At 43.6% G+C, this 16,963-nt stretch overlaps 1 protein-coding gene across 3 annotated transcripts in view; it reads left to right on the top strand.

The window, feature by feature from the left end:
* The window catches only part of MOCS1 (molybdenum cofactor synthesis 1), a 60,094-nt gene that overhangs the window by 6,551 nt on the left and 36,580 nt on the right, over positions 1–16,963 (top strand). For all 3 annotated transcript variants that reach the window (XM_019483070.2, XM_059717061.1, XM_059717070.1), the window contains exons 2-3: positions 7,124–7,256; positions 8,000–8,167. In XM_019483070.2, the coding sequence (XP_019338615.2) occupies positions 7,124–7,256; positions 8,000–8,167 (301 nt within the window). The remainder of the gene's footprint in view (positions 1–7,123; positions 7,257–7,999; positions 8,168–16,963) is intronic.

The raw sequence follows: 16,963 nt of genomic DNA, 5'->3' as shown, positions 1-16,963 counted from the left end.
GATTCTCAACCAAGATGCTGCAACCTCCTTAGCAGGGTGAGGTGTGAAAATGTTTGCATGTGATTCACAAGATAAGCCCAGAGATTTCAAACAGGAATCAATAGTGTCCAAAAAAATCTTACCTATTGGTTTGTCTGTGGTCATTGCAAATTTATTCTCGGTAACTGTGGTTTAGCCAAAGGCTTAGATGATTAGGCAAATTATAGGATAAGAGGTGGAGAATGGGCATGGAGCTCTCATATTGTATTACCACTCATAGGTGTTAATAGATTTATATAAAAGTAATGTTCCTTTCAAGTAGACTTTGCCATTAATTCAACCAGTTTCACTTGAAGAACAAGTTCAATTGGTTTTCTTGTCCAACAAAATTTGCAGTGCATGCTTCTTTTTATTAAAATCCTATTAGTCAAAAAGAAAAAAAAAGTATTGCAAAACACAAGTTTTTGATCCAAGTTTTGTATGTCCTTTTTGCCAATATCTTTGGTTTTTAGATATTAAATAGAAACCATGAGTGAGATTTTTCAGCAGTAAGAAGTGATTTGAGGGGGTCCTGGCTTTGGAGTGTTTCATCTTCTTCTTTCGTATGGGTGACTTGGAGCAGCAATTATAACTCCAGTTTAAGGTTAGTTAACCAGTCTAATGCTCTTGAGGAAAGGGAATATACCTTTGCAATGTCACCATCAAATTTGTGTAGAGGGCAGAGTGTTGTTATGTGGTCTGTAGTTTGATTGGGGTTGCCACAGTCACTTTCTGCATAACACCTAATACAGCATCTGTGCATCAAGTGACCGCAGTGGCTATGCCCAGTTCGGACCTGATTTAGAACCTTCCATGTTTTTCATGGAAGGTCAAAACCAGGAGGCTTTATTGTTGGGTCAGAAATTAGATTTTACTCCAGATGGTGGTTTCATTCCATACTTTTGTCCAAGCTGCCTGGACTGTCGTGTCCTACAAGGGCTTGTACATGTGTCTGCAAAGGTTTCCAGGAGACCAAGGATTGAGCCAGGACAGTGGTTCCCAAGCTTTTTTTCTGTACCCTGCTGCTGAGAGCGGAGTGTGGCGGCAGGGTTGGGGGAGCATCCAGCAACGGTGTGGCTCATCTTTTCTGTGCATCACTACCGGCATTGCCCCCACGATCCTCATTTGGGTCTCAACCCGGAGTTAGGAACCACTGAGCTAGGAGGTTCTTTAAACCTCTCTGGATGGGGAGGTCTGGGTTGTCATTTGTGTGGACAACCTCTCTGTATGTAGCTTCATCACTGTGAATGTCTGGAGAAGCAATGTTGGCCAGCACTGGTAATCATTGTATATTGGTGTAGATTTCAGATTTTGGGTGGTAGGACGCATTGTGGAATTTAACTGAACATCCATGCATTTGGCATGAGCGCTAGCAACCCAGACAGGTGCACAGTACTCACTTGTTGAGAAAACAGCAGCATACCAGTGCCATAACAGAGGCGCAGAGTACTCCCACAGTGGCACCCCAGCTCGTTCCGGCAAGTTTTTGCACTACGTTCACCCAACTCTTGATCTTCACAACTGTTTTTTGAAGATGATTACGAAAGGTTAAGGTACAGTCGAGTGTTGCTCATAGGTAGGTCAGAGTTGGATCGCGTTGTAATTTTTCTCCTCAAAAGGTGACATTGAGATTAACATGTTCTTTGTGGTTGTTGAGGTAAAACACTCAGATGAAGGACTCTAGTTGGATTTGGTCACAGCCTTCACTTGCAGAAATATTCTGCCATTATTGACAGGTCTAATGTCAGCATGTCTTCAATCTTTTTGAAGGTCCTTGCCTGTGCGGTTAGTGCCAGGTCATCGACATGTGCAAATTTCCTCAAAGAGGTAGCAAGTATATCACTTATTAGTGTTGAAAACGGTCGGAGCAAGAACACTTTCCTACAGGAGGCTGTTATTTAGTGTCCTTGGTCTGCTCATTTTGTCTTGGAAGTACACATGTCTGTCAGTTCCCCAGAAAGGTCCACAAAGACAGAGCAGCTTGACACCCAAAGTGACCTGAGGTTTCAGAGGGTGAGTGCCCTGTAATTTCTGGGGACCCTTTTGAGGGATGTTGTTATGGGCACTCAGAAAAACAAAGAACCTTAGGCTCTAGTCACTTTTGAAAATGTTGATCCTTTTATTTAGATACTAATGGAGGAATGAGAGTTTCTTTCGCAAATGCAGTTCATAAGTGCAGAGCTCCAGATAAATGACACTTCTCTTTATGTGGGCATGGAATAGATGGCAACCTGCAGGCTTTGAAGTAGTTCTCATGCCATATGTCTCCATTATGCACCGATACTTTGGTCCGATATCAGATCTGCACCAATATAAAGACAATTGACTATATCAGAAATTGTCCTGATGTGGCCGATAATTTGTCCGATAAATGCCTATGCATGTGCTCAACATGCAGGCAGTGAGGAGCATAGCCTGGCAGTGTGGAGAGCTGCGTGTAGCTGATAAGTCAGTTGTGATGGAAGGGGAGGGGGAGGAAAGAGGTATGTGTGGGGGAGCAGATTAGTGCCCCCGCGGTGAGGGAGGGAGTGGGGCTGGGGCTGGGGTAGGCACTGCCCAGCCAGGGCAGGGCAGGTGTGGGATGGAGCCATGGCTTGTCCGGGGCAGCAGTGGCAGCGCTGGGAGAGGGCTGTGGGATGGCTACAGCGAAATTTCTTCTCCCCTCCCCATTACTCCTCTTTCCAGTGCCATCTCTGCCCGCCCTGAGCACAGCACTGCAGCCTTCCTGGCCCACCCAGCACAGATCCGAGGACACGCACCCCCCCCCCCCCCCCCCACCCGGACGAGCTGTGGCTCCATCCTGTGGTTGCCCAACTCTGGCTGGGCTGCAGCTGCGGGAGGTGTTGATCTACCCTCCCCCTCCCTCCCCCGCCCCTCTTCCCCTCTCCTCCCCTTTCACCACAACAGACTTATCAGCTGCACGCAGCTGTATCAGAAATCGGATTGTGTCGGCTGATATGCCTCCCAAAAAATTGGTTATCAGTATCGGTGCACCTTTAATTATCTTCTGTCCCTCTTACTGTGTCATTGTTCCTCTGTTTTCCAGCCACACAGGCTTGGCTTGGTCTTCATGCGCTGCACTTATGTATTTGTGTTAAACTCTGGCACTAATGAAACTGAAATACTTAAGAGGCTCCACTCATTTTGCTGCACCCTCTGTTTTGCAGCTAACCCAAGGAAAACAGTTTCTCCAAAGCATTCATGAAAAATATCACTAGTAGGCTCATTAAATGAAGGTGGTGCGATAGAGCTCTTTAGAAACAGGACTCAGTGTTGCTAAGTGAATTTTTTACAGCCACCCTTCAGCAAGGGGAATAGTCAACACTGCCAGAAATGGTTCAGTTCTGCACCTTCCATGAAGACAGAATTGATTTTGGAGCTTCTTTTTTTTTAAATAGATTTCAAATATATAGTGATATTACTCACTTAGAACAATGGAAATGAGATGTGAAGAGAACCTGTCCTAAGCTTAATAACAATCTATTAATAAATGTATCCTAGGACAGAGGGAATTAGAAATAATATTAATGGGAATATCTTATTGCTGGGCATTCGTTAATGCACCATAATTACAGCGCATTTAGTACCTGTAATAACACATACTAACTTAATGCTCCGTAATCAGTGCTACTGCACAATAGCACTGGCGCACACTTCTTTGTGACACTAATGCACAGTAGACTTTCTGCTGTGCATTAGCACAGTTTTTGCCTGCTGCACTAATGCTTAGTAGAAATAGCCTGCTGTGCATTTAGCATCTCATGTAGATGTGCCCACTGTGAAGTTAGACAATTATCCTCCAAGCTTCTGAAGCCTATGGGCCATGATCTGCACTCATTTTTGCTGATACAAATTTGGAGTAACTCCACTGATTACAGTAGTGTCCAGATTTAATGTCAGAACTGAGATTAGCATCTTTCACCACCTACCTAGGTGGCTAAAAACATGCAGGCGTTTCTAAGGCACATAGGTGAGAGTTTGAACCCCTTAAAGAGAGACCTGCTGCTGTGGCCAAAGGTAATAGTCTAGTCTTTCATATGCAAAAATAGCATGGGGAACTTGCAGGTGTGAGCAGATGCAGTCTAGCAAAGCACTCTTTCTTAATGAGTTGCTCTGTTAATTGTCTGGTCAGTCACTTTTAATATATTTACTTAACTGTTAGTATTCCTTATCTTTAAAGTATTTCTGGAAGTTTTTCTAAGGGCTTAATCCCCATCAACAAACAAGTCTTGCTTCATTCTGAATACTTAAGAGAAAGGTCAGCCCTCTAAGAAGTAACAGCTGCAGCTCATTTACTTTGGGGAAAAAAACAAATTTCCAAGATTAGTTTCTTAGGGGTTTTTTGTTTTTTTTTTCTTCATCAGCTTATCTTAATAACCCCATAAACAAAGTGGTGGCCTGAGCCTGCTGCTAAGTTTAACCCAGTATACAATGTCTTAAGTGGCTTGTGTGTGTTTTCATCAATATGTTTTGCCAGCTAATTATTCATATGATTTGAGATCAGATTTGCCTATCCCATACAGACCTATTTGCTCTCTCCAAGTTCAGTCCTACACACCTCTATGTGTACTTCTCCACCTGCATTTGGTGCTGGGTTACTTCCTTTAATCATGCAGGGAGGTTCATGAAGCGGGGGCCATTGCTAGTGTTACATCCTGGAATTAACTATTCTCTGTTGTTTAATGCTTATAGCTCTCTTAGACCATCTCCTCATAGGCAAGGAAAAGAGAGCGCTGTGGTATTGTTTGCAACTTGTTTAAAATGTTCATAATACTATGAAAGGTTTTAGCACTGCTCCTCTGACTCATGCACTTTTATCTGAAAATCATGCTAGCTGCAGCATGCTGGAGATTAGCTCTTTTTAACGTAGTACAGTAAAAGCCGCATTATCCAGCATCTTACAAGCCGGCACACTCTATTAACTGGCATGCCGGCTTGTAAGTGTCACAACCCAAGGGTGTGATTTGGTGTGTTTGCGCTTCGGCACTGCTAAATTACTTCCTGCCACTCGGAGCTTTCTTTGCAGGGTGCATTTCTGAGCTGCAGAGAGGAGATGCACACTGCCACCCGCATGCAAATTTGTGTCTATGCCAGTTACCTGAGAGGCCCGAACAGGTGTCTTTGCCTGTTCAGGCCGCTGCCTCTCTTGCCAAATCTGGTGCACCACTGCCCCTCCTGCTGCAAGGAATAAGGAGGGGGGCAGAAGAGAAAGGGGAAAAAGAACTGTTATCGAGGGGGCTTGGCAGCGCAGGCTGCTTTGCCCTGGGCCGTGGGGGCTTGGCGAAACCGGAAGTGTCACGGTGGGAACTTCCAGTTTTGCTTTTACCTTACTGTGTGGGCCGGGAGCAGTCCGAGGCCCTTCTTTCGCGCGGCGAGCTGTGGCCAGCAGCCCGGACACGCCGGGTCGGGGAAGGCAGGCAGCACGCTAGAATTAGGCACGGAAGCTTAGTGGTTGATTAAAGATTATTTTACTTACACCAAAGATGAAATTATTCCCACGTGGCGGCTAGCGATTGGCTTGCTAGCCGTATAAGAGGCTTGAGCAGTTTCCGCCCAAGTTGGAGGACTCCACGACTATCAGGAGGAAGAGAACTTCACGTCTCATGAAGATCTCTAAGCGCTGTGGAGCCTATTGGACCCAGCATGTTTCAAGAAGGCTACAGGGGTCTGATCAGCCTCTCGCCTCTCCCCGTCGCCGCCTGATCCCTCGAGGTACCCTTCCCTGCGCGCAAGTTCCACGGAGCCTAGCAAACTTCATGTGAGTGTATCCAGAGCTCTGTCCGGGTTTGAGTCCTGCAGGTTTATCTTCCCGTTGCCGAAAACCCATTGTGACATACTCTCGTTTTTTGCATCTTCCCGTCGCCGAAAACCCCCTGCGACATACTCTTCTGCCCTGCAGGTTCGAGTTTTGTTTTGTTCTGTTTTGTAATTGCAACTCAAGCAAGTTTTCCTGCCTGCACCGCGACCATCTTCGGTGTAAGTAAAATAATCTTTAATCAACCACTAAGCTTCCGTGCCTAATTCTAGCGTGCTGCCTGCCTTCCCCGACCCGGCGTGTCCGGGCTGCTGGCCACAGCTCGCCGCGCGAAAGAAGGGCCTCGGACTGCTCCCGGCCTGCACAGTAAGGTAAAAGCAAAACTGGAAGTTCCCACCATGACACTTCCGGTTTCGCCAAGCCCCCACGGCCCTTGGGCAAAGCAGCCTGCGCTGCCAATCCCCCTCGATAACAGTTCTTTTTCCCCTTTCTCTTCTGCCCCCCTCCTTATCCCTTGCAGCGGGAGGGGCAGTGGTGCACCAGATTTGGCAAGAGAGGCAGCGGCCTGAACAGGCAAAGACGCCTGTTCGGGCCTCTCAGGTAACTGGCATATTTGGTTATCTGGCACCCCCCATTCCCCACGGGTGCCAGATAACAACGCTTTTGCTGTACAAGCTTTCTTACATAATTCAGGGTCATAAATCTGATTCTTCATTTGGCATGAAAACCATACTAGAAATCTGCTTGGAATAGCTATGTTGAAACTCAGTTGGAGCTGACACAGTTCTGCTGTCACTGTGGATAGGACCTTATGCCTTGTACTTGGACCTTGGCAGGCAGAGGAGTATATTGTACTGTTACTTTAATTTAGTTCTGCCATACGGCATAATACATGAAAGGATTGTATATGGTTTGATCCAGTTGAAAGCTGCAATAAGACTTGCAAACTGTCTGGATCACCCTTTCAGGAATACATTTTTCTCTCTGTGTATAATTTTCAGGAATTAAATTGTCCATGTATTGCACCCTGCAGAAATGTATTCAATCAGCTGCTACACAAAATGGTTACCTTTTAAAATAAAGTGGGGAAGAACTTTCTTGTTAAAATGAAGCACAGTACTGTGTAATTAAGTAAGGGGTGAGAACTGAACTCCCTGAAACTCTATAACTGTTCCATTGATTTTTTTTTTTGCCTTGGTTTTCAGCAGATGCCCTTGGCTGCTTTTCTCCCCTTCTGTGGAAATGAGGATTATACTTTTCTAGTTATTTTAGGCTCCGTTAATATTTGTTCAGTGAACTGAAAATAAAGACAGCTATACAAATGCTAAATATTTTATTATTTCACCTCAGGAATTGTCAAGCACAAGGAGAAAAGGTTTCCTGATGGAACATGCGGCCCCTTTCTCTGCTTTCCTGACTGACCGCTTTGGACGTCAGCACAACTACTTGCGGATCTCCCTGACTGAGAAATGCAACCTCAGATGTAAGTCTGCCTGTCTTCACTCTGCTTGTCTTGGTGAAGTTCATATACCCCATGGGATGTAGGAGCATGTGCTTATCGGCCAAAACTTGCATTAGGTTTGCTATAGCTGACTCAGTTATCTGTTGTTGCGTATCTCATTTTGATGAAGTCACATACAGGGTCAGAAGAGATGGTAAGTGTTCTGAGCTGCTGAAGAGATGAGAGAACATGGGAGCTAATTCAAAGATCTGGCCAATTATGAACAAGAATGGTTTATTTTGAGTGAAAGGGCTTTATGCATGTGCCTGTTAGCACCAGCACACAAATTCATGCTAACTACATCACACACATTCATGCTAACTATACATTCTTACACACAGGCAGAATCTGTATATCTGAGAGACCAGCTCTCTAAGTCTGTATGGATCTTTGGGACTGGTCCTGCCCTTATCCATTGCAGGGTCTGTCCTGTATTGAGACTAGGTTAGGTGGTGACCTGGGGCAGCGTCCTTCCAAAATGTACAATGGTTAACATGATTTTTAAAACCTCAAGAGTGAGTGACAGTTGTGTAAAAAGTAAGCAGGCTGCCTTGTTTGTGGGTTTCTAGTTTGACTCTGCAAAGCAGAGCAGTTTTTAAGAACCACACGTTATAGGCAGTTGCTACGCAAACAGCTCCCAAGTGCACTAACACTTTGATGCCAAGGGTTGATCCAGCCCTTTACTGATGATTGCATTTGTCATGTTTCTGAACTGGTCGCTGCAGGTCAGTACTGTATGCCAGAGGAGGGTGTTCATCTGACTCCCAAATCCGAGCTGCTTACTACTCACGAGATTATCACCCTTGCCAGACTCTTCGTAAAGGAAGGCGTGGATAAGATTCGACTAACTGGTGGAGAACCACTCATCCGGCCTGATGTGGTTGATATTGTGGGTGAGTTTCTGGTCAGACTTATTCACCTTTTGTTTTGCTCATGATATATGGGGACTCTTAAAGGCAACTCCTCTCACTTAAATTGAGCAGGGTTTCTTAGGGTGATCTGACAGCTCAACTCTTAGTGTAGTCTGTTGTTCACAAATAGTAACCTTTTTGGACAATTCCATGCCCACCCCAAGCCCTTTGCAATGCAGGATTGCTCCATAAAGAAAACTAAGTGTTTGGGTTCAGTTCTGTTTAAGGCTCTCAAATGATGGGGGCTCTACCATTTCTATGTCTTTACTGGCCAGTGTCTTACTACTATACTGGCTATAGAGCCTGTGCACTGTGCCCATGTTCAGTGTCAGACAGAGTGAATTACATTGATTCAACCTGGAGATGGCAAATGCATGCATCACTCTGGTTTGGGGTGATAGGTGCCTCCTGAGTCTGGGGAGGGCACAATTTGTGGACAGGCCCGGGGGCGACCAAAAGCCCCATATCCACTCTATACTTCTGTGCAATGGCTTAGTGCCCCACCCCACCCCCAATACACCGCAGGCCCGCGCTGTAAAAAAACTGCCCCGTTGAGTGGTGGTGAGAGGTGGGGAGGAAGGGTTACATACCCCCTCCGTACCACCCCCCCCCCCCAGTCACCTGTGACTCTGGTCAAGTTCCTGTCTTGGAGGAAGTGACAAAGATTCCTGGAAAGCAGAGGTGAACACAAGCATGTTTAGAAACTGATGTTATTTGGTCATTGAAGCTTAGTGAAGAGTCACAAGGGACCCAGAAGCTCTCTGCCACTTTGTTGAGTGAGACCTGTGTTACCTCAGTTGTGAGAGGAGAAAATGTCTGGGTTACATGCTTAAAATATTTCTCCTTTCTGACCAGCAACATGTTGGGTTTCCCTGGGTTCAGCTTGAGTCAGCTGCTTTTTCATTTGCAAAATAATTTCTTGTAAGCCTCTGATACCTTACTAATGATATTAGTAGCAAATAAAGAGATGCTTAGTTGTGTGTAATTGGCAACTGAACCCAGTGAGTCTGAAGGCCTCTTGCTGGACTTACGAAGGTGTCAAAGAAAGGGGTTAGTATTGAATGTGAAGGGCCTTCAGCAAGAATCCATTATCCATTGCAACCCCAAGTTTTTGTAGAGAAGAATGATTGGAGCTAGTTTCTGTCTAGTCCTGTTATGTCATGTACAGTGACTAGCAATATATCATTATCCTCTCTGCCAAAGTCAACAAAAAGACCCAGCAGCATGAACATGGAGCTGAATGAATATGGAGGCATTTATGATACGCATCCTATTGGTTGGCTACTTCACTTGTTCTGTACTGCTGATACCTTACTTTGTTTTCTCTGCTGTAGTGGAATAATCCTATGAGAATTGCTTGTTTTGCTTAAAGAAAGATTCTTAATGAATTTAGGTATTCTTTGTGACACTGGCCTTTTAACGTTCTACATGAGTGCTTTGTCTGCCATGTTGGAAAGCTGGCAGACAAAGCAACTTGGAGATCATTGTGGTTAATGTCAGAAAAGTGGGTAGCATAGCCAAGGTGTCAGATGTAGTAGATACTGGGTCAGATGAGCTCATTGGTGTCATGGACTCTTTTGCATGTCCCCATGAAACCATGGAGAGTTGAGTCTGTATTATAATCATACATGTCTTTATTCTTATAGCTGTTGCATACCTTGTGATGCATGTATCTGGGATATAAAAGTAAAATCCCCAAATCAATATCTTACAATTTACAATGAAGGGAACTCTATGAAGGGAGTTCAATTTACAATGAAGGGAACTGAGCATGACAATTACATCAACATTTTCTCAAGACTTTAAGGAGAAGTGGCTGAGGCACCATTACACAGCAGTGATTTCAGAACAGGTTAGTTAAGATATTACTGTATTTACCTGAATCCAAGACAACTTCAAATTTTAAGATGACCCCCTTAATAATTAGATTTTCTACATGGAAAATTATAACAAACTTATAATTTTCCATTAAGACAATCTAATTAGTGGAACGTTGCCTTAAATTCATTGGCCTCCCTGCCCACTGCTGTCACTGGGAAAGCAGCAGCAAGGGGTCAGACCCCTGCCTCTTGTCCCTCCCATGTTAGTACCTGTGCCTGCCCCCTGCTCTTGTCCCCCACCTATGCCTGCCTCCCCACTACTTGCTTCCTTCACCCCCTGGTCCTCCTTGCAGACTGCCCACCTGCAGCCTACCCCCAGCCTAGTGCAGCCCAGCCCAGACAGGGAGAAGTGGTGGCTGGAGGGAAATGGCTACAGCAGAAGGTTGAGCAGGGGGGACAGCTGGAGGTAAGAGGAAAGGTTTCAGGTTTCCCTCCCTCCAACCCCCTGGTCTGCCCCATACTTCCACCAAATGCATTCCCTGTCCCCCAACAAATGAGCCATTCTGGCCCAGGGTATTCATAGAATGTAGGCTGGAAGGGACCTTGGAAAATGATCGGATTCAGCCCCCCTGCACCAAGCAGGAAAGACAGGTGGAGTCAAGTGACTCCAGCAAGGTGACTGTCCAGTCTCCTCTTGAAGATTTCTAGGGTAGGCAATTGCACCACCTCTGGAGGGAGCTTATTCCACAGTCTGGACACCCTAGCTGTGAAGTTTTTCCTAATGTTGAGCCTGAAATGATGTTCCAGCAGTTTGTGACCATTGCTCCTGGTTTTCCCCAAGGGTGCCCTGGTGAACAGTTGATGTATATCCGTGTTGTAGTGATAAGCTACTACCAAGTCCCCTTTCAGCCTTCTCTTCTTCAGGCTGAAGAGTCGTAGGTCCCTGAGGCTTACTTCATATGGCTTGCCTTGAAAGCCTCTGACCATATGGGTGGCCCTTCTGTAGATTCTCTCGAGCTTTTCCACATCCCTGTTAAAGTGTGGCACCCAGAACTGGATGCAGTACTCCAGCTGCAGTCTCACCAATGCTGAGTAGAGCGAAAGAATCGCTTCCTTGGTTTTGCGGGAGATGCATCGATTGATACATGCCAGACTCTTTTTTGCTCTGCTGGCTACAGCATCATACTGCTGGTTCAGGCTCATACTGTGATCAGTTATTACCCCCAGAACTCTTTCATTTGTAGTGCTGGTCAGATTGGCGTTGCCAAGCCTGTAGGTATGCAGGGGATTGTTCGTCCCCAGGTGGAACACTTTACATTTCTCAGTGTATGTGGTGGCTCAGCTTCAGCCCCAAGCCTGAGGCCAAAGCCAGAGCTGAGCCTCTGAGTACCAGGGGGCAGGTACTCGAATCCAGGACAAGGTTCTCTTTTCCCCATGGTGATTGGGGTGGGGGCATCATCTTGTATTTGAGTAAATATGGTAATTTTAGTGATGTGACTATCCCTGCAATGGAAGGGATCAGATTGGATGGATCAAAAAGCCTTTACAGATTTCAGTAGCTGTCTATGCTGTTGAAAACTTCAGCTTTGTGACATGGCACATCTTGAGGGATGGATTCTGAGTAGAGTGAGAATACTGTGGGATGTGGGTTTGGTTTGGTTTGGTTAGGTTTTTTTTAAAGAGGCAAGCAGCTGCAGGTGGGTTTTGTTCTGCAGTTGGTTAGAGAGGTGGGATAAACTTTCTTGTTAGAAAGTTTAGCTCTTCCCTTAAAAGAGCTAAAAGCTGAAAATTGCTTAAGTAGTTGAGTTGAAAGCAAGATTCAATGAAACAAAAATTTTAGTGGCAGGGCAGGGGAAGAAGATAGATGGAATCTTTGTCTTCTGACCAGTCAGCACAAAAATGTGGCTTAAGTGAAGAATGAGTTGGTCAGTTCAATAGTTCTGCTTTGATTTAACTCTTAATAAAATTCTTTGGGTACTAGAGAATTGCTGTATTCCATATTTCACTTGTCTTGAAATGATAGCTGCAGGTACTTTGCTAAATAGATTGAACAGCCAGCTAGTTTTACTGTAGCTTAAAAAAAAAGTCACACTGTTATGTCCATAGTAGAGGGAAGTTATGGAACTAGGGCTATAAAATCTTTACTACCGTGGATCTCATACTGTTTCAGTAACTCACAGTTCTGCAGATTTTCTGAAGCCAGTGAAATTAGCAAACCTGGCACTAAATGTTTTATCTTGCATTTTATAACTGCCTCTACACTTAGTCTATAATTTCCTATTATGTTTGAATTTGTCCTTGATTTTTTCATAGCCTGTTTGTCTTTTGAAGTACCTTGGTAATTCAAGAAATATAACCGGCCTGGATAGGTCTTGGTGATTTCCACAAAGTTTTTAACACTAACGTTTTGAATGCGCTGGTGTGGCAAATATACATGCATGTCATTTTTTGTGGTCATATTTGATATGAACTTGTTGCTTCAGTCATGTCTAGAATGCAAAGGCTGCAGGCACTTTACCCCAGTAATGCTGAATTGTGGGTACACTCTTTCATTCTGCTGTGTAGGTTCCTTAGGAAATAGTCCTGTTAGCTGCTTACCCTACATAATGTACACTCTTGTACCAGTCTGAATTTTCTCTTAGGGAGTATAGTCAGAGGTGGCACTGTTTGGAAGCAGTTTAAATAATGCAAGAAAATAACTTTGCTTTTAAGCCTTTAGACATCACAGGAGTAGGTTAGACAAACATTTATTCTAGGATAGTTTAGAAGGGGTTGATCCTGCCTTAAAGTGGGAGTTGTATTACCTCTCCTGAGGTCCCTTCCAACCTGATCTTTCTATGATTCTAAGTCTTATATACAGCAAGCAAATTGCTTCCTGTTCCCCAGTCTTTATATTATATATTCATAGATGTTAGGGGCTGGAAGGGACCTTACAAGATCATTGGGTTCAGCCCTCCTGCGCTTGGGCAGGAAAGACTGCTAGGATCAGATGACACCAGCAAGATGGGCGTCAAGACACTTTTTGAAGATCACCAAGATGGGTGACTGTACCACCTCTGGGGGGAGCTTGTTCCACACCCTCAGCACTTGACTGTTAAAGTTGGTATTAATTCTGTTGAACGTGCAACTGTTTCACCAGTTAGAGAAACACTAGTCACATAACCTAAGAGCAATTAAAAAGAAAAACCCAGCAGCACTTTCAAAGTAACTGAACAAAACTTTACAAATATATGTCAGTAACTTGTGCTAGATAAATGACTGTCTGTCAGTGAGTTCAAACTGTTCTTACACTTCTAAATGAGCATTAAAATGTGCTGCAGTCATAGCAGACTCTAAATAAATAGCCTTTGCTAAATGTTTATTTATAATGTCCTTATCTGGTAAGTAGGCTTTAAATTAATAAAATGAAAACCTTGGTATTTAAGGTGCGTTTTACCCCATGCGATTTTTCATTCGAAGGGGACAGCGATACTAGACTGAATTTTTTCCTTTCCTCCTGCTAGTCTTTTTCACTTCTTAGATTTCATGCATTCACACTGTGCTGTTGTGATCTTGTTTCCAACATTACAGGAAAATATTTACATTGTTTTTAATTGAACCTAGAGTTATGAAAACATGTCTTACTGTGTTCGCCTTTCCAGCATGTTTTGTAACTCTTTGTGGCTCCTCTGAAATCCTAATCCTGTCCTGTCTCCCTGAGAAGCTTTTTATAAGCAGCGCACATTAGTTATCAAGATGCCTGGGTTGTAAATTTTGCTTAATTTTCATAGAATTAATGTTCTGTCTGTGTGAAGTGCTCACTAAATAGTTAGTAAAGTCCTGAAATCAGTAAGTGATAAAGGATCATTTGCGATGGCATTTTGCCTAAGACTGGTGCTGAATATTTGTTTTCACTGTGCTACTGGGGCTTGAGGCCAATGTGAGAGACCATGATATTTAATCTCCTGTTTATCCAGGGGCCTGCTGCAGTTACTCAGCTAACTTATTTTTAAAAAACGCATGCATGTGCACCATGATTGATCAACTAGCCCTTGCTGCAGGTTAAGTTGTTTGCTTTGATTGCAGGTTAAAGGGTTTTTACAGGGTGATGGGTAATGAGATACACTGCCAGAGAGAACAGACTATCCTTACTGGCACAGTTTTAAATGGTACCAAACTTTATAATTATTATCATTATTGTCATTGTTATAATAATAATAAACAAAAATTAAAATAATTTTATTGACTGGTCATTTAGTGGTCTCTGAGAAACACAGAGTAAGGTGAGAATAGATTAACAAAATAATTTCTTGTTGGAAAATGCTGCTTTGATGCAACTGAAACTTTTGTGGAATGGATATACCATTTTTGACAAGAACGCTGACTCAAGTCCAGAATTTGGTTAGAAAGAGACGGACAGAGACTGACTGTGAAGTCTGGTGGTTAAGGCACTGACCCAAGTCAGGCAGGCAAGAGCTTTAATGACACTTTCTCACATCTCAGTTGAATACCCTAACCACCAGACTATTGGAAGTGCTGAGTCAAGCGTGTGAAGGTGAGTCTCTCTGGTTTCTAAAAGGTCTTGGTTTCATTCTGGTAGAACAGGAACAGTTTTGATGTCTTAAATATTCATGGGATGGGGAAACCAATTTCCCACAGACCTACAGTGAATTGAGCTGGTCATGGGAGGAAGTGGTATCTCTGCTCCATTTCTAATGTATGGACTGAAACTCCGTCTAGCCATTGCTTGGCTTCTGGTTCTTTTGTGGAAAGCATCAGCAGAGGATTCTGGTAACAATGAAAACAAAAGAATTGTCGGTGCAAGTGTGTATGTGCATACAAGTAGTGGGGGATTTGCTATTTCCAAAACCCAGAGCAGGGAGGGGACTTGCTAAAGAAGGATAGTTTTGCAAGCTGTAATGGCTAACATCAGGATCACTGCAATAAGATTTGGCCAAAAATGTAATCCCTCACCCCAATCCCACTGTCACTTAAATCATTCAGAAATTATACTTTGTTCTAAGCAACAATTTTTGTGACAATTAAACTTGAAAAATGAATTTTCTCCCCACACACTCCATCCTCATTCTTCTCCCCCATCTCCTAATCTGCTTTTCTGGCTTCAGCAGTAGTTAAACTGAGCAGGAATGTAACTTGTTTTGGACTAGCATGGTTTCTGTCTTGATTAGTGCCATATACAACATGTGCAGTGCTCCTAAGGAGAGTGCTTTGTCTTCTGATAGGTTAGGAATGCCTTCTAAATCATTTAAGAAATGAATGGAGAGGGATTTTTTTTTTCTTCAAGATGCTTAGTGACTCATGTACCTGTTTTACTAGCATTTCCACCAAAGGATTTCCAGGCTGATGTTGGAGACCATGTGTGGCTTCGGTCAAGATGAATTTGCCATATCTGGCATTGCTTGAAGTGTGCAGCACTTAAGCGTGGCGACACTTAATACACAACCTGCTGAGTTCCCAGCTGCCTTGTTCAACTCATCAGCTTGTCTTATTGATGCAAGCAAGTTAGTTCTGTACAGCCCCATGGGAGGGGAAGGTGGGAACCATTCTGGCTCGTGAATTGAACATTACCTATATAGCCGTCACACTGTTGAGCTCTTTAACCAGTGAGTAAAAAAGCAACATTATGTCTCAAAGTAGAGTTTATAAAACTGGGTTATAGATACTGGTTTGGGCCTTGCTAGGAATGGGTATATTTCAACTGGTAAACAGGAGTGAATATGAGGAGGAAGCCATTGAAAGAGAATAATTAGAAAACAGCCATTTTCAGAGAGGAAGCTCTAACGCTGACGGAGGAATTTTAGTCTTTAGTCAGCTGCCTTAGGCACTGAAGACTCTGCTTTATCCTCAGGCTGGCTGGGGTTTGGGGGAGAATACAGATTATTTTGCTGAAACATTTACCACAAGCATGCAAACAAACAGCTTTAATCCTGTAGCACGTCTTTGTCTGAATTATGAAATCGTTCTTTCTAATCCCTATTGAATTAGAGGTTAAACAGTGCATCCTAACACAATATAACTGCGGATATTTCACTGCTGAGCCTGCACAAACAAGCCAGGCAGGCAAGGGTACTGGCTGGTCCTGTTGGAGATGTTAATTATTAGGTTTCCATTCTGTTCATGAAGTACTATGCAATCTGTTTACCACTTGTTCCTTTTGCTAGGTTCTCCATATCTTGTTTAGTCATGTATCTGTTATGCATGGAAGCAAACAGATTCTGACAGACATTGCAGTCTGTTCCCCTTTGCCTAGTGTCACTTTATTGCCATAATACTTTCATTTTAAAATCTTTTAATTTCATGCTGCATTCTGAATCTAATTAGACTTTAGGTCAGCTTGTATACCCTCTGCATTTTGAGAGTTGTAGTCTGGAGTGGCTGGTGCTTTTTCTTTATTGTAAAATTCAATGCCTCGTGTATTCTGTGGACATCCATGGGTCAAGAAAGCCAGTGGTGTTCATCCGCCTTCCCAACATATTTCCCTTTATGGCAAACAGGTTATGTGACTCTCATAATTACTGATGACTTTGAATCAATGGCATTTGCTCTTTCTCTACCACTTCATCTCTAGTGGATGGAAAGTCCAGAAAGGAAAGTTAATAAAAAGTTTGCTTCTTAAATAAGACCTGTCTTGTCCCTCTGCTTCTCATATTCACAGCACCAGTAAACCATGTTTTAAGCCACAGCTGCAAGTCTCAACACTGCCCACTGTGTGCTAACATGTCTTCTATTCCTTATGTTCCCAAATCTTTGGCCCAACTTATGGTTACTGAGAACAGCTAGGAAGGGAGATCAGGCACAAGTGAGAAGATGACAGAGGGAACAGTGAAGACATGGGTATGAAGCAGTTAAAGAGAAAATATAGAAGCCTACATCTCCCCTTGGCTACTGGAGAAAATGCAGAATCATTTTAATGTGATCCTGCTCTGAAAACTGACTGCAAAAATTGTCTTGCTATGTT

Source organism: Alligator mississippiensis, chromosome 1 (genome assembly GCF_030867095.1).
Source record: "Alligator mississippiensis isolate rAllMis1 chromosome 1, rAllMis1, whole genome shotgun sequence".
NCBI lineage: Eukaryota > Metazoa > Chordata > Crocodylia > Alligatoridae > Alligator > Alligator mississippiensis.
This window is presented reverse-complemented; position numbering and strand designations above follow the sequence as displayed.